Source organism: Podarcis vaucheri (assembly GCF_965113315.1).
Source record: "Podarcis vaucheri genome assembly, chromosome: 17".
Classification (NCBI taxonomy): domain Eukaryota; kingdom Metazoa; phylum Chordata; class Lepidosauria; order Squamata; family Lacertidae; genus Podarcis; species Podarcis vaucheri.
Window position 1 is genome coordinate 24,879,500 of NC_138755.1, and position 18,263 is coordinate 24,897,762.

At 43.4% G+C, this 18,263-nt stretch overlaps 1 protein-coding gene across 2 annotated transcripts in view; it reads right to left on the reverse strand.

Annotated features, from left to right (window-relative positions):
• The window catches only part of FREM1 (FRAS1 related extracellular matrix 1), a 78,472-nt gene that overhangs the window by 19,880 nt on the left and 40,329 nt on the right, over positions 1-18,263 (reverse strand). For both annotated transcript variants that reach the window (XM_082204467.1, XM_082204466.1), the window contains 7 exons: positions 17,468-17,612; positions 16,411-16,552; positions 14,771-14,966; positions 13,634-13,898; positions 8,022-8,436; positions 5,968-6,169; positions 2,230-2,374 (listed from right to left, as the gene is read on the reverse strand). In XM_082204467.1, coding sequence (XP_082060593.1) covers positions 2,230-2,374; positions 5,968-6,169; positions 8,022-8,436; positions 13,634-13,898; positions 14,771-14,966; positions 16,411-16,552; positions 17,468-17,612 — 1,510 coding nt within the window. The remainder of the gene's footprint in view (positions 1-2,229; positions 2,375-5,967; positions 6,170-8,021; positions 8,437-13,633; positions 13,899-14,770; positions 14,967-16,410; positions 16,553-17,467; positions 17,613-18,263) is intronic.

Consider the following 18,263-nt stretch of genomic DNA (forward strand, 5'->3'; position numbering starts at 1 on the left):
CTGCCTGTAAGATCTCAACAGTTTGGAGCAAAGTCACTATTCCTTGTTTATAGGTTAGCAATACTTTTTTAAAGACTGAATGCAGAGTCATCTAGTGGCCAATTATGGAACGGAAGCGAATTCTTTACACAACACCATTTCCATGTGCCCCCAAAACAAATGCTTGAGTGCTGTTTTTCTAGGAAAAAAGTTGCTGGAACTCACCGTGAACACGCCCTGCCTTGTTTTCTTAAAATGGCAATGGTACCCACCTGAGAGGTGCTGGAACTGAGTTCCGGCTGGGAAAAATGCCCTGGTTATATCCACCAAGGTTTCTCCTCCAGAAAGCTTGGTTCAGTTACACTAAATTTAGTATCTAAAAGATCTGATCTGATTTAAAACCCTTCCAAGTAAAAGAAAAAGAAAAAAGGAAAAAAAAAACAGGAAAAAAAGAAAAATAGTTGTGCACACAAAACAGAACTGATTGTCCAATTTTTGTTTGCTTTGAGTGGAAGTATATCAGATTTTAAAAATAGGAAGAAAGAGGCTCCCCACCATCTGAGTCTAATACTTACCATAGTATCGGTGCAGCGTAAACCAATGAGAGTAAACGGTATTTATAGAAATGCACCCAAGCAGCCCAAGAGGTTGTAAAGTTGTCTCTACTTAAAATAAAGCACAAGACCAAACAGATGTGCAGCATGCTTAACTCTGAGCCAGTATGGATGTTGCATTGATCTTCTTGGAAGAATGAAAATTGGGGACATTTAAACAAGCAAGCGTCCCCCAGATGTGGCGCTAATGCAACTCAAAATGTCCTAGGACCCGCAGGATTCTTTCTTAGATTCATGCTGTCTTACACACCCACTCAAATTACTTGTGCTGCAATTGGATTTGTACAGCTACCTTCTATATTTGCCACCACTGTCATAAACAGAGCATTTGCAGGCAGCTGTTAGTTAAACATTATTAAAGGGAAGAAAGAATTTGGAGGGATATTTCTACCCTTTTGTTATGTGAAGTTTTTAAAAAACTCACTGAAAATTATTCCATATATTTGGGACATGTTACCAACCCAGATCTAGAGTGACCTCTAGCTGCAGAATGTTGCATCTAGATGCAATTTTCGCATGTACAACTTAGCAACGGAATGTGCTTAATTTGCAATCAAACTTCCCATCTTACAAGCACATATATAACTAATAATTGCCATCATTAGTATTATTTCTGTCATATTTCACAGCAGGCAAATAGCTTGCCAGCCTTTCTCTGCTACCGTGAGGACTGTGTCTTGTCAACAAGTACTGCCATAGTAAGAAAAGAGGATAAACCTTCCTAAATCTGAATGCTTGCATATACACTGTGAAAATGAGAAAAAAAGAAAGAAAACATGATGGATTGGTGTTATGCCACAATCCATTGCATATTTGTGCAAACTGAAAATATCACTGTATACTTAAGTACAGGTTCTTTTCACAAATGTGAAATGTTAAGGCTAAAGACTGCTTTCCAGAAGTGAAATTGTCTGATTCTGAAATCATTCTCTTTAATCTCAGAAGTTTGGATGATTCAGGAAAGATGGTTTGCGACTGGCCAATGATATTCTTCTCATCATCCCTTCAAAGTTTCAGGATCAAACTCCAGTAATGAAAACAGATTCCAAGATTGAAGGTGTAAGGCCATGTTAGATAATGCCAAATACTTTTCTAATTTTGAGAAAAACTAAATACATAAAGCTGACAGATTTTCTTGAACAAGTATGTAAACTCTGATAACAAGAGTTCTGTGTATTTCAAAAGTCTTCATCCTACTTCAACAGTAAAATGTCACATTTACCTATTTTCTGCCATTTATAGTCGCATAAATGTTTTCTCTGACAACTTTTACCGCAACACGCCAACTACTCCTAGCCTGGCATCCTCACAGAGTTGTTTGTAAGGATAACAGGTTAATGTATGTGGAATACTTTGAATGTCGTAAAAGTCCTAAGTATAATGTACATAATCACTAAGAGCCAACATAGCACCAACTCCACAGACAATTCTCTTTCTCAATTTTTTTAAAGGCCTACAATTATTTTTTCTAACTCCTTCCTTCTAGCTCCTGTAAATAATCCTGCTGCTCAAACCTGTGACCCAGTAAAAGGTTTCTGCTTCAAAACCTTCAGCAAGTGACCTGACCTAAGGGAGGAAACAAACAACAAATGCTATGAGCAATGCAAGTGTTCGGAGAATGAAAGCTCTAACTTACATCTGAGGCATTGCAGAGTTTCCTTCAGGATCGGTAACTTGAATCTCCAGGTCTTCTGAATTCCCCTCCCAGTAACGGTCAATGACATAAAGTATGGTTTTGCTCTTTAAATCCTTCTGACTGAATTCATGCTGAATAAATCCACCTGAGAAAATGAATGAAGAAATGTGACGTCAATCCACTATACCCAACAAACCTGTAATAGGTATGAGTTACTCGTGCGTAAACTGGTGCCTTTCTCGGTTAATTTGCCTTGTTAAACCTTTCTGACTGCACAGCCCCTTCTCATTGTGGCTGCCTCAGTCACTGGCAGAATCCGTCAGTAGGCGTTTCTTGAACCTCTTCCAACGTAGAAGTTGTTTGACACCCAGTCTCCTCCTCCTCTCACTGCGCGGAAGTCTTCTGCGCAGCGAAGGCGTGGGTAGCGGAGGACCTGGGCTCTCCTCACTGATGTCCAGTGAACAGTCCTGGAGCCCTCTCTCCAATTCCCCCGTCTGCCCCCCTTTATCCCTGGTGTTGCACTGACTGGCTTCCCCCTCTACTGAGCTGTTTCTCCCCCTGCTGCTGGGTCCTTCGCCAGCATCATCTGGGAGCCTCCCCTTTGCCTCTCGCTCCGATGTCAGTTCCCTGACACCTACCGCCCCCCCAGGACCCCTTCCACCCCTGGACCGACCTGTGGAATCAACTCCGTCTTCTTCGTTGGCCGACGAGGCGGGGAACCCCCGGAAGGAACTGTCCCCATCTTCTGTGGATTTGAAACCCGCTTCCCACCCGCTCTTATACCTGCCAACTGGGTAGTCCTCCCCGTCTGATTCTTCTTCCTCGGAAAAAAACCTCTCCTCCCTCCTCATCAGAGTCAGAAAATCCCTCAAACCCCTCTTCATCGTCTGTGGGTCCAAATTGCTCCTCCCAGAACCTCTCTAGGGGTTTGGGTTTGTCCGGAAACCGGTGGTGGAATACCTCTACCAGATAGCTGTCATTGAAGGCTTCCATGGGAACCCACGTGTTTTCAGACCCGGGTTCTCCCTCCCAAGCTACCAAATACTCCACCTGGCACCCTCACCACCTTGAGTCCAGTATTTCCGTGGCCCTGTGATGGTGTTTCTTCTACCTGCGGGTGTGTGGTGACTTCTCCCTCTTGCCCCTGGAATCCCCGCCCCTCCCTATGCGGTGAGAGCAGGGACCTGTGGAAAACCGGGTGTATTTTCATGCTATCAGGCAACCTGAGCTTAAATGCCACGGGATTGACTTGCTGTGTTACTTCAAAAGGTCCCAGCCATCTGGGTTGCAACTTCTTGCACCCCCCTTTGAAAGGTAGCCCTTGGGTGGACAACCACACCCGGTTCCCCACCTGTATGGTCTCCCTTCCCGGCGGTGCTTGTCTGCCTGCCTCTTGTAAGTTTCCTTGGCCCGCTCCAATACAGTGGTACCTCGGGTTACGTACGCTTCAGGTTACATACGCTTCAGGTTACAGACTCCGCTAACCCAGAAATATTACCTTGGGTTAAGAACTTTGCTTCAGGATGAGAACAGAAATTGTGCTCCGGCAGCACGGCGGCAGCAGGAGGCCCCATTAGCTAAAGTGGTGCTTCAGGTTAAGAACAGTTTCAGGTTAAGAATGGACCTCTGGAATGAATTAAGTACAGTGGTGCCTCGCAAGACGAAATTAATTCGTTCCGCAAGTTTTGTCGTCTAGCGAATTTTTCGTCTTGCGATGCACGGTTTCCCATAGGAAACAAAGTCGCGAAAAGTTTTCGTCTTGCGAAGCAAGCCCATAGGGAAATTCGTCTTGCGAGGCAAATCGAAAACGGAAAAACCTTTCGTCTAGCGAGTTTTTTGTCTTGCGAGGCATTCGTCTTGCGAGGTACCACTGTACTTAACCCAACTTGCCATATTAAGGGGCCCTGAGGAACTGGAGGTGACTCTCACTGTATCAAGCACTGAGGCATATCTTCAGGTAACCTTCAGTTGAGCTGGGTCTGGGTGCTTTACTATTATTCCCTTTGCCCAAGGATGGCCCCAGCCATCTTGGTGCCTGAGATACCCTGAGCAAACAGTGCTCCTGCCACTCCCAAGTCAAGGGGCATGGTACTTAAAGACGTTCAAATTATTTTGGCTGTTGTAATATGAGTGCTCAGCAGCTGCGAACTAGCAGCTCATTGTTTACATCATGTGATTCTTGTGATGTGACTGAGCATGAGACAGGATGTTCTTCGTTCTTCTCAAGGTTGTGTTCTCAGTGTAACTTGAGACCTTCCTGTTGTTGTTGCAAAGGGGGAGTCAGTGAGATGCTCAGAGGTTTCTGAGAGAGCAGACATGCTTTGTGCAAGCTTGTGCACAGTGTACAGTCCAGGAATAAAAGTAGAATGATTTAGACTACTTTCAGACTGTTTTACTTTCTTCTGCTGACATGCAAGGGGAAAGGGAGTGTGCATCTCTCAAGAGTGAGGTGTCGCTTGTCGCTTAACTCAGATCTCCCTGGTCTGACCGAAGACCAGCCAGGGGCAGATCACCGGCAACAGGCCCCAGTGCCTGGGAAGAGGAGTCTGCCTTTCCCGAGGGGGCCGGTTTCCAACTTTGGCACCTGAGGCAGAACCACGCCATCTGCTCCCTGGCAACAACCCCGCTACAACAACAATAAATTTAATAATTGACCATTTCCTGCTCCTTCATTATATCCCAGTCTTGGGCAAACACCTCACTCTGTCTAATGGTAGGGCTGGCCCTGTCACAGCACCTAAAGTCTTCAGATGCATCTAACACATACAATTCCATAAGCCTTCACAGCATTTTCCCCCTAACACTTGTACCTTATGGTCATTGGGGGAGGGGCGAGGGCCCCTCAAAATTTTCAAGAAGGGGTTTAGGCCCTTCAATATTCTGCGGTGATGTGCACACACTGGGCATGCATGCTGTGTGATGTGCTGACGTCACTTGTGCATGCTGCATGGCATGCTCACATCACACGTGCAAGCCATGTGGCTTGCAAGCAACACGGCACCATGTTGCATGGCAAGCCAGTGCTCTTCAGGTGTTATGAAAATTGGTGAGTTACCACATGATGTATGTGTGTGTGTGTGTGTGAATGTGCTAGCTCTGCTCCTGTTTTTGTCGCCTTCCATGAGTTGGAAGACAACCGTCTTGCCACAGAAAGCGTCAGGGCTCCATGGGCAATTGAGAGCCCTGATTTTTACAGGGTCCCACAACATGCAGGGAGCCTCCACAAATACAAGAGGCTCCTTGCTGCTGGTAGTTGCACTACAACTTGCGAAAGGCAACAAAAATGGCGAGAGGCTGTGTGTGAAGCTAACACACTTGCCACGGCTGCCTTTTCGTCATGTAGTAACTTTTTTGTAACATCTAAAGAGGTATTTTGGGTTTTTTTAAAGTTCCACACTACTTTGATTAAAAAGCCAACATACACTGCAAGTGTGGTTTCTGCTTTTAGGAAGGAATCGTATGAATTTCTGAGTCCCGCTCTGAGTTCATAGAATGCAACTGGGTTATACAGCAAAATGAAATAACTAGGTTATGAAAAGAATCAATGACTCCCACAAACTTGGGTCTTACATACTTTTCTGCAGCGGTCTATTTCAGTCTGCTTTTCTGACACTTTCTCCTGAAACAAAGTTTCCAGGAAAATTCTTCTGTAACAAGTCTACTTAGAAGGATCAATTGCAGTACTACCCAACACAATGTATCTTGTGAACTACACGGGAAGGGGAAGTGACACTATACCTGTTGTTACATTTTGCAAGTAGCCGTACCGAGGTCCTCGCAAAATCTTGAAAATTATTTGTTCATCATCTCCATCACAATCTGATGCCTTCAGGGCCCGGGAAGTAATGTAAATACCAAAGTTGCCATTTTTCAGAAGTTCAACATCTGAAGCAGCACGAAGGTGGACAATTTCTGGTGCTGCCTTGGCTGGGCTGTCCACCTAAAACAATAAATTAATGCTCACTATTACTGATTGGGACACGGGTGGCGCTGTGGGTTAAACCACAGAGCCTAGGACTTGCCAATCAGAAGGTCGGCGGTTCGAATCCCCGCAACGGGGTGAGCTCCCATTGTTCGGTCCCTGCTCCTGCCAACCTAGCAGTTCGAAAGCATGTCAAAGTGCAAGTAGATAAATAGGTACCGCTCCGGCGGGAAGATAAACACCATTTCCGTGTGCTGCTCCGGTTCGCCAGAAGCGTCTTAGTCATGCTGGCCACATGACCCGGAAGCTGCCTGTGGACAAACGCCAGCTCCCTCGGCCTATAGAGCGAGATGAGTGCCACAACCCCAGAGTCGGTCACGACTAGATCCAATGGTCAGGAGTCCCTTTACCTTTACCTTATTACTGATCAAACGTTAGATATTGATGGATGGAAGGAAGGAAGGAAGGAAGGAAGGAAGGAAGGAAGGAAGGAAGGAAGGAGCAACACACTCCCTTACCCTTGCCCTTTTATAGCCAAGGCTCTACTTTTTGACGCCATACATGTCATCAAAACAGGGGTCTTAAACCCAAATCAGTTTGATGAATTAGCTTATATAAGTCCTAGAACACTGAAACTTGAGATATATGCAGTCTAAGGCATGCAGATTACTACAACTTTGTGTATGTATGTTTATGATGAAAAGCCCCCTTCATGCAAGAATCATGTGAAGGGGCATAGAAAGAGCCTATGTCTCTAGCCCCATGCCCCAATTCATGTGGCTTCTCAGTTCCTCCCCCAACATCCATATGTTACCATGGGGAAAAGGGGATGTGCCATTTCTTCACACATTCTCGAAGCCTGTATGACTGTGAGCTTGGATGCCTCAAGTTCACACACACAGGCTTTTCATGTTAAACATCTATGCCTAATGTGTGGGCATTGGGAAATGAGCAGAGACAGAAGCACAGTCCCTTAACCACCATCTACAGTTGATGCCCTTTTATGCAATTCACACATGAAGGGGGCTAAAGAAGACAGGAAAAATCAAGGCAACATAAAACATTTCATTTGGCATACAAGCAGTTCAAGACATCCTCATTGATAGAGAAGTAGGAATGTTCCCAATACAAAATAGTAAAAATACAAAGGGAAAACAAGAGAAACAGAAATGGAGAGAAAGAGAACATACAGGACAAAGTTAAAAGGATAAAAGAAGGAAGAAAAACAAAGAAGGGAAAAACAGAGATGTACTTGCACATCTCTATCTGCCAATTGTATGTACTTGGGTGGGGGAAAGAAGTCATTTGCCTTAGACTGAGGACACAAACAGGAAGGGGACAGTTGGAGGAGGGGAGTCCCTACATGAAAGGCAGGGTAGAAAGGGTCTCCCAGGGTGAGAGACTGGGAGATGATGTAGGCTCCCAGGTGGGAGATGGGAGAATCTACCTCTTTGTATGTGGATAAATGACAGGATATATATGATGTAATATGGTAAAGGGCCTTACAGGTATTTTCTTCCCTCTTCCTCTTTCTTTCTTTCTTTCTTGCTCTCTTTTTAAAAAAATATTCTCGTTCTGTAGACTAGTTTGATTCTTATTGTATTTTATCTCAAAAATTGTCAATACCAATATTTTAACAAATTAATAAAGAAGTATGGAAATGGAATAGCTAACAGTCAAAACTTGGGACATTAAGCTTACTTCTTTATTCTACAGAACGTATCTATCACCATTCCATAGTGCTTCTGGGGTGTGTGTTTTTTTAAAAAAATAACAGAATAAAATACAGCACGATAGAATCCTAAAACCTGCATCAAAATGAAGCTAAAGACAATAGTGTGTGTGTGTGTGTGTGTGTGCAGGAACTTGCCTGGATGCTGAACGCCAAGGGCTCTAGTTGCACCTTGTTATTTACTATGAAGCCTTCATTCACTCCATCTGTTGCCACAAATGTAAATCTGTCAATCCGAGAATCCCCTCCTCCATGTCTATAAGCAATGTTCAGATTGTCCACATCTTGTTGGCTGAAGCTTTGCTGCCATAGGCCAGACATTCTGTTGAAGAGCTGGCCGTACTGTGGGAGCTGTGCTAGGAGAAAGGAGAGGTTTTGCGGATCTGTGTCTGGGTCCGAGAGCTGAAGAATGTCTGGAGTAAGGAACGCAATGCCACCTTCGAGTAAGGTCAAGCCTTTGTTCTTGGCCACTGTGGGTAAGGCTTGGTCCACTGTCTCCAGGATGATCTCAAACTCTCCGTGTTTTGTCCTTAGTCCATTGCTGACGATGAATCTGGCAAAAAGAGGCAAGTGTTCCTGTTTCACCATCTACTGAAATGAAATATAACAGACACCTTTACTAAAGGGTTTGCCTCTCGGTTACTCTGAGAACATATCAAGACCCCCAGTCTCTGAAAGAATGACACTGATGAGTGGCAGACGCAAAGTCCGTGAACTTAAGAGACAGCATTCAAATGATTTATGATCAAACCAACTGCATAAATGGACTGTAAGTTGTGGGAATGGTTATGAGGATGCAGATACGTCATTGCACCCATGTTTTAGTATTCTGTTATGTTTCTTTTCAGTGACCCCAAATTGCCGTGGAAGTGTTTGTTTACTTTAAGGATCGGCATGCCACTTTTATGGTGTTCAACTCTTGTTTCAAAATGTTAAAGCATTACTGATAAACGAACACAGCTATGAGCTGCCCAAGGGAGGAGGCCAGCAGCAATGGCCATGGAAAGAATATGGAGAGGCAGCCGCTGCTGCCACCGCTGCCAACCGGGAAAAGCGGCGGCTCATCCTCCACCCCAAGCTCAGCAGAGATGGCACTGGAGGGGGAAATAGGGACATTCCGGGATCAAATCGGAAGCCAGTATGGCTTTTGTAATTCTGGGACTGTCCCTGGAAAATGGAGACACTTGGAGGGTATGCAATTGCACATGATCTACTAGAAATATAATTCAGGTAGGTAGCCATGTTGGTCTGATGCAGTCGAGATACACACACACACACACACACACACACACACACACACACACACTAGCACCTTGCAGACCAACAAAGTTTGTTCTTGGTATAAGCTTTTGTGTGCATGCACACTTCTTGGTGTATCTGAAGAAGGGTGCATTCACACAAAAGCTTATACCAGGGGTCAGCAAACTTTTTCAGCAGGGGGCCGGTCCACTGTCCCTCAGACCTTGTGGTGGGCTGGACTATATTTTGAGAAAAATATTGAACAAATTCCTATGCCCCACAAATAACCCAGAGATGCATTTTAAATAAAAGAACACATTCAACTCATGTAAAAACATGCTGATTCCTGGACCGTCTGTGAGCCAGATTTAGAAGGCAATTGGGCCAGATCCGGCCCCTGGGCCTTAGTTTGCCTACCCATGGCTTATACTAAGAACAAACTTAGTTGGTTTCTAAGGTGCTACTGGACAATTTTTTTATATATTTAGAAATAGAATGTTGATTTAAAGTCTGCTACCGTTGTCAGCCAAGTTTCCTCTCTCCAATGAACTATTATTTTGTATAAAAATAAAAGCTGCCTGGCAGCAGGCCTTCAAGGTCACAGCAGGCAGGGGTCTTCCTCAGCTCTTCTATGTGAGTGCCTTTGAGACAGGAACAACTCTTAATTGGGGTGTGCATTGAGCCACGGGCATTTTGTTCATATATACAAACCAATGAATATTTGAAACACTTATTTCACCTTAGCCCTAGGTCAAAGGTCAGAGCTAGAACTCTTGAGGTCAGAAAAGCCTTGATACCATTGGGGTCGTGTGCCTGATTCTTGATGTAGAGTTTGTGACCTCTTGGCCCGAGAAACTGCTGATATTCAAGTTACTACCCTGAAAACTTCCACTGATGATTCAGAGGTGACCAATGTGTGCAGGCATTATGCCATCAAACGGATGGGGAAAAGAGCAGGCAGGCTCGATGCTTTAAAAGAGTAAGAAATATATTTACTGAAGGTAAATATGTTCCCACCTGAGAAAAACTGCAGCAGCTGTCTGAACTGACCTAATGTTTGTTCCAGCAGTAAAACGGATGTCCTGTCATCAGTTTAGTTATATCACAGCTTCAGCTGGAATGAAAGCAATGATGTGGATGTAGTCATACCTTGGTTCGCGAATGGCTTAGTTGTTGAACAAATCGGCTCCCGAATGCCAAAAATCCAGAAGTAAGTGTTCCGGCTTTCGAACGTTTTTCAGAAGCCAAACATCCGACTCAGCTTCCACTTGCGTGCAGGAAGTTCCTGCAGCCAACTGGAAGCCACACCTTGGTTTTTGAATGCTTTGGGAGTCGAACGAATTTAGTTCGAGAACCAATGTACCACTCTATAAGGGCATTTTGTGAATTCTGAGGGTGAAGAGGGAAGATGATACTCAAGCAGTGGACCAAATTGTTAAGCAACTTTCCTACCATCAACAAAAATTACTTCCACCCACTGTTCTTGTAAGCAGAGGGATGAACCGTGCTTTCTCCTGAAAGGTTTTCCTGACTGAAGATGCACTTTCCTATTCTCTACAAACAAATGGAAGTTTGTCCACTCAGTTGAATGGAATGAATAAAAAAGGAGCTGACACCAGGATAAAATACTTCAGAACATGTTGCCCTAAAGGACTGCGGTGGCAATTTGCCACAGAATACACCCCTAAGCAGTCTGGAGACGTTGGAGTTCTGCTGCCCCAAAGAATTGCCATATGGCCTATATAGTGCTAGTGCATGATGCAAAAATATTAATACTAAAGATTTATTAGGTTCTTGCTTTAGAAAGGCCCACAGATCTAGTAATCCCAAACCTGAGTAACTAAAGGACTTAGCAAGCAGTTCAGCACATGAGGATAGATTATCTGTGGTCCAACTTTCAAAGGCAGGCTAGTAATTGCCATGCAAATGGCGTGCATTGCTAGGTCCCCCCAGACAATGAGGTTGTTTGTTTCAAGGAAACACCATGCCCCTTTCTTCCAGCGTGTTGTTTATTCCATGTTTAGTTCTGTTCCATGTTCCCCTCAGGAATGGGAAGCAGCCAACATTCTCATCACTCTGATGAAAATTTTTTTGGGGGGGATAACTCTCGAGCTTAGTTAGGAGGCTGAGTCACGTGACTTGATTTCACCATTACCAAGGTTTTCAGGCTTTCTCTAGTTCATGGCAATAGAGCTGGCTGCAGGACTTACCATCTGTCATGGCATTTAAAATATAAAAATGGAATCAGGAGATAGTGCCAGCTTATTACAAAACTGATCCACCGTGTCAAAATGGAGGACATTAGCATGTTCTTTTAGCATCCTGCTGCCAGCGTCTGATGTCAGATTGCTAATCACTTGAAGTCATCTGTCCAAAACAAGCACTGCCAAATCCTTCTTCCAGGCCAGCAGCATCAAACAATGCTGTGAGGTTTACGATGAAATAAAGTGCCTTAACGGACGGTAAAAATCTGATCATTTAAACCCTCATTTAATTAAATGTCACCAGCCCTTGGTGTTTTATTTTTTAATAATCTGCCACAGTATTTATATCTCAATATATAACCAACTGCTTGGCCAAATTCGAACAGCCAGGAACATCATTTTACAGTGATTGAAACAGACACGTATATCTTCATTTCATTAAAATACCTCGTCAAAGTGTGTCTGGTCTGGGCATAATACTCTGGGCATGTCTAGAAGCAATGTCACACAAATTTCACTATAGGTATGTATGATCACACACACATAGTTAGAATGGTAGCTACATTTATGCATCTATGCATATGAACATGAATATGTACCATCTTAGTTAAACTGGAACAAAAACAATGGTGTGAATCCAGAATCTGGCTTTTCCCCAGTTTACTAATTAATTAAAAAAAGCAAAATCCCAGATGAGGACAGCAAATCGACACAGAACTGCTGATAGATACAAATTTGTTTCATTAATCAATGTCTCTGCTTTTTAACAGCCTAATCAATGAGTTTAAGTAAAGAATTTCAAATTGTTAAAATACCTCATTGCACTATAATAAATTAAAATATCTCTCCAAACCACAAAAAATAATCTTAAATGTGCTGCCTGAATCAAGATACGGGAATAAGTAGTTTGCAAGGCAGTGGGTGACATTCAACTAAGTTTTACTCGGAGCAGATACATAAAAACAAATGGGTCTAACTTACTCATGTCTTTAATTTAATGGGTCTACTATCAGTAAAACTTAGTTGAATACCACCCAGAATGTTGCCCTGAGCATGCACACTAACTTTATTTGCAAAGTCTTGATGTTCAAGGAGATCCAGCATTATGTTACATTCTGAATTTTTCTTTCTTTCTTTTTAAAAATAATTTTTATTAAATTTTCCATTTTAACAATCCAATCAAATCACATTAAATATTCCAAATTATACAAATACATATCATATAGTCTGAATTTTCTGCCAAATTATAATTTTTTATTGGGACTTCCCATGCTTCAAGTTCAGGGGGGGGGGCTCTGATCATCTTATATCTCTACTGCCTACATTCTGAATTTTTCTTCCAGCGTTAAAACTGAGTGCAGAAACTGAGTGGTGCATCTAGGTAAAACTTCATTTACTTACAGGCAATAATGCTGATGCCCTAGAAAGCGTTCATGGGAGACCTATGAGAATAATAAACAACCTAGAAAGCAGGTTCCAAATGAGCTCGGTTATACCATATTTTTAATGTGTGCTTTTAGGAGACAATTAAAATGTTAACACACAATCCGTTTATGTATATACCACGTTCCCATTAGGGACAACTCCTTAGACCACAAAGACATTGGTAGCTATTTCCCATGCGGTGCAGGGAACTGTTCAAGTGCTATTCTTATTTTACATGAGGAGTGGGAAACTGGTGGCCCTTCAGACTACAGCTCCCCTCATCCCAGATCCCTGGCCACATTGGTTGAGGCTGATGGGAATTGGTGTCAAAAAACATATTGTCAGAGTCATGGCCAGCAGAGAGGAATTTGCAGAGGGGGAGGAAGAGGCAGAGGAAAACAGGAACTTGATTCTTTCACACAACGAAAGTGAGATAAGCCCCACTCCAGAGGAGGAGGAATTGGCTGACCTGAATCTCCAAGAAGTAGGAGGCGGAGCAAGTGATTAGAACAAAGGAAGACCAGCAGGAAGCGGGGTGGGCCTGGCATATATCTGGCCTTGGGAAGGGCTGGAAGCCAGTCGAGTCAACTGATGCCGACAGTGAGCAATGAGTTGTGGGAAGCTTGGATTGCTGTAAGCCTGTTATTGCTATTAAACCTCAACTTGTAAAACTGCCAGCGTTTCGCGTCTTGTGTGAGAGAAGTGCTAACATGGCACATATGGAAGGCCAGAAGTTCTTCAACCCAACATGGATCTCTTTGCATGAAGATGTCATGCCCAAAAGGAGAATGCTGTACCAGCTCCTGCCATGCATTGACTGTTCCTACTTCCAATCCTGATGCTACTTTTATTAAGAAAAGCAATAGATTTTTCACTGCTTACCTGAACGTATCCCTTGGAGAAGCTGCCTTGCTATGGTGGACATAGCAGACAGCCTGGCCTGCCACATCCATTTGGCTGAAACTTGTAATGCCAACTCCAGGATAGGTGACATACTCAAGTTGTCCATACTGAGGTGGGGAGGTTATCACATAGAGGATCTCCTCCGGCTTCTCAGTGCCATCGACTGCAAGGAGGACGTCAGTCATCAAGTAGCCTCTGTCACCCTTCATCACAGTGAGGGGCTTTGTGAAAACTGCAATGTTTCCTATAGGACACATGGAACATAAATATTAACAATATTTATTTGGTTTGGATTCTTACTAGGCTTCTGCTGGTGGGAGTGCTCCTTGAATGAACTTCCATTCACAAGATGTTCCCATGAGCAGAAAAGGAAGAATGTGACTTATATTGATTAATCCTCCCTGTTGAAATGTATTCTGAAGGGTTGGCCCCCCCCCTAGAATTCCGATGGAAATAGAAACAGGAGCATAAATTGCGGGTGTTCATTTATTTGCCCCATGACCAGAATGGAAATCAATCCACTGAATATGAAAGTTATTTGCTGATATCAAAATATAATTGATAACTCCTCACCCCAAAATGCAGTGTGTTTCCTGTGCATTGAAATGAATGGTGTAAACTAATAATTAATTACAGTATGTAAAATTCTGCTACCGTAGACAATGAGATGAATAATGTAGTTTTTGTTAGAAGCTGAACTGCAGCAGAACAGAAACAGTACTGTTCATGAAGAACACGGGTTGGAAGGGAAATTGATTTCTTCTTACAACCTTGTTTGTAATAAGTGTGAAGTTTGTACAAACTCCTTGTGATGAGCTCTACAGGATTAGATCACTGTGAATGTGTGAAGCTACCAAGGACCTGCTTGGAGCTAAATTCATACATACCCAGTGCCATTTTTCTGGAAAAAGAGGTGCTGGAATTCAGCGTGAACACCACTCTTTGTTCTCTTATAATAGCAATGGCACTTATCTGAGATCTGCCGGAATTGAGTTATGGCTGAAAAAAAGCCCTGCACATACCCACATAGAAGATCAAGTATGAGCTGCTCCTTAGGAAAAAAAAAAATACTAGGAGGGATCTTGCCTTACATGTGAAGATTAGATATAGATTTACCTTTTTCCAAGTCCTTGATGGTAATAGGGAAAAACACCTCTGGTGATCTATTGTCTCCATCCCACAGATGAAACACAAAACTGTCCTGCTCCTTTGAGCCAATTGTTCCAGTGTGTATGTATCTCACAGAGTTCATGTCTATGTCATTCTGGGTGCACTTCATCCCATTTTGGAGTGTCTCCCAGTCATGGCCTACCTAAACAAAACAAAACAAAAAACCCTATCACTAAACAAAAGAAATACCATTTTAGTGATCAATGCTAGTGACGAGAGCATATAAGCCGGGGTCAGGGACCAACAACACCTTGGCCTAATTTCATGCAAATGACAAGGAAGAAAAACAAAGGCGAAGGGGTGGGTGTCCTGTCCACATTTGACTGTGGCCCTGCTCACTTTTGGCTCTAACCCTGCCTAGCATTAATTCCAGCCCCACCCAGTGCCACATTGCCCTTGAGAGGAAGCAGGATAAAAGACTTTCTGCCCCAGTTTATAAAGCATAGCTCAGGAATAGCCAACTTGATTGGCTAGACTACAATTCCCATCAGCCAGCAGGGCCAGTGTTCAAGGATGATGGAAGTTGTAGTCCACAATATCTGGAATGCCCCTTACTGGCTATCCCTACTGTAGAAAGGTAAAAAAAGGTAAATGACCCCTGGACAGTTAAGTCCAGTCAAAGGCAACTATGGGGTTGCGGCGCTCATCTTGCTTTCAGGCCAAGGGAGCCAGCGTTTGTCCACAGACAGCTTTTCAGTCATGTGGCCAGCATGACTAAACTGCTTCTGTTGCAGCGGGACACTGTGGCAGAAACCAGAGCACACGGAAACGCCGTTTACCTTCCCGCCACAGCGGTACCTATTTATCTACTTGCACTGGCGTGCTTTCGAACTGCTAGGTAGGCAGGAGCTGGGACAGAGCAAAGGGAGCTCACCCCATTGCAGGGATTTGAAATGCCAACCTTCTGATCAGCAAGCCCAAGAGGTTCAGTAGTTTAGACCATACCGCCACCCACCACATAGCCACTGTAGCCTATGGCAATTATATAGTTCAAAAAGCAGGGGTACATATTTGGCTCCTGCCAACCTAGCAGTTCAAAAGCACATCAAAGTGCAAGTAGATAAATAGGTACCACTCCGGAGGGAAGGTAAACAGCATTTCCGTGCACTGCTCTGGTTTGCCAGAAATAGCTTAGTCATGCTGGCCACATGACCCGGAAGCTGTCTGCGGACAAATGCTGGCTCCCTCAGCCTGTAAAGGGAGATGAGCACCACAACCCCAGAGTCGTCCACAACTGGACTTAACGGTCAGGGGTCCCTTTACCTTTACATATTTGGCACATACAGAATTAAAAAGAACAAGAGCCCCGGTGCACGTTCTTCACACTTCCTATGATCAACATCCTTTGAAACAACTCTGCTGGCAGAAGTTCCACTGATGTGAACAGAACATCCACTACTGGATTGTTCCAAGGATCAGAGTGGAAATTATCTTAGGCACTGCAATGTGTTTCAAGCCATGAGAGACTATTAAGAAACAGGAGGATTATACTGATTCCTATTCTAACCCAATAAGTCTGGGTTCTTCCTTTCCCCTCTCCCCCAAGCAATACTTTGTTTGGTTTTTGTAGAAATACAAAAACTGACCTTGAGCTGAAGATGTCCATTTTCTGGGACACTCTCAAATAAATAATAAATTTCTTCCCTTGGGGTGTCTTTATCTTCAGCTGACAGAACAGCACTAGAAATAATTTGGGCTTCACCCATAGTCACCTCTATCTTACCCTTCCTGCAACAAACAAACAAAGGATCCATCATGTTATTTGTTGAAAAGGCGGATAATTACAGAAATAATGAGAGGAAGAATCACTCAGAGAACACACACACCCCACACAGATTTCAAGCAAGCAAGGCATCCTTCTGTTAATACAGATGAAGAATGAGGTCTTCAAATACAGTACTGAGATCCTAAATTATGGCTCAGTTCATACAATGGCATGAGGAGTTACGGATAGAGGAGAAATCCAATTGCATTTGAAGGTGAACCTACATAATTTGCCCTTGACAGAGCAATACACAAACTGAAACACAGTCACCTTTCTAAATTTACACTTCCCTGGCCACGTGATGTGTAAAAATAATAATGCATACACAGTGGCAAAGTATGCTTGAAATGCATATATTGAGGTTGCTTTGCAAAAAGTTATATATTAGGCAAAAATGCCTATATTGGGAGATGTTTGCACTAAAATGGAAAATACACAAATTTGCCTGGAAATGTGGAGAACTCAATTTTAAACGAGAAACTGATTTAAACTGAAATGGTCAGAGTAACCCAGATAGAAAACTACAGCGGAGAAAAGGTCTGAGCCAAAGTTTGGAATGACCACCAGAGGGTGCAAAGATTGTAAACTCGTTGCCTTTGATTTGTATACAAAATATCTATATGTGTGCGTTATTTTCTGCATACAAGCTGTGTATCTCTGTTTGTAGGTACCTCGGATTCAGATTTGGCTACATTGCTCTCTCTGATCATAACCGAATGTCCTTCACCAAGGATTGTTTTTGTGGAGCGCTGTTGGCATTAGTCTGTGGTTATTTACAAGAGATGAGCTCTATTAATCACTAATTTGCTGTTGTGATCACTGCTGAATCACTTTGTCAGAACACATGCACCAAATTGGAACATGAACATGTGGCTTACTTGCTCAGCACTGGTTTCTCATCATTAACTGGAATGACCTCTACCGAAATGGTTTTTGACACTTTATGTTTCCCATCTGATAGCTGGATTGAAAAGCCATCCGCTAGGCTGTCGGAGTCATCATGCATATACATCAGCCTCATTCCTGGAAGGTGGGATGAAGGGAACAGTAACAAGAGAGAGGGAGAGGGGAGAAGGAGAGGGGGGAGGAAAATTAATCGGTTTCCCTCAAAATCTCTTTCACATCATTTCCCACTGTTTCCATCCTGCTCCCCGCCCCCCACAAGTCTGCTGGTCACAGCCAGCTTGCTTCAACTAGCATGGGACAAGCCTTGAATACAGCAGCTGTTCATTAATCCATCAGCACACCATTGACTCAAAAACACATATCATGGCCTGCTTGACTAATAATGCTCCTTTGAAAACAATCTGCTTTTTTTTTTAGAGAGAGAGAGAGAGAGAGAGAGAGAAGAATGTGTCTGTTTTGTCATTCATCCATCCCTGTGAAATTTAAAAAAGGTTCACCTTCCCTTTTGAGCACAATTAGAAACCATATTTCAACTACTCTAGTGTTGATAAAAATGTTGGGAGGTGCCCCACTGTGGCTCTTCCCAGTTAGCCAATGCAGTATGGGAAGAAACCAAAGGGGTTCCCACACACCAAAAGGACTGTGGTGTAAACCACTGAGCCTTTTGGGCTTCCCAATCCAAAGTTTGGTGGTTCAAATCTGCATAACAGGGTGAGCTCCCATTGCTCTGTCCCAGCTCCTGCCAACCTAGCAGTTCGACAGCACACC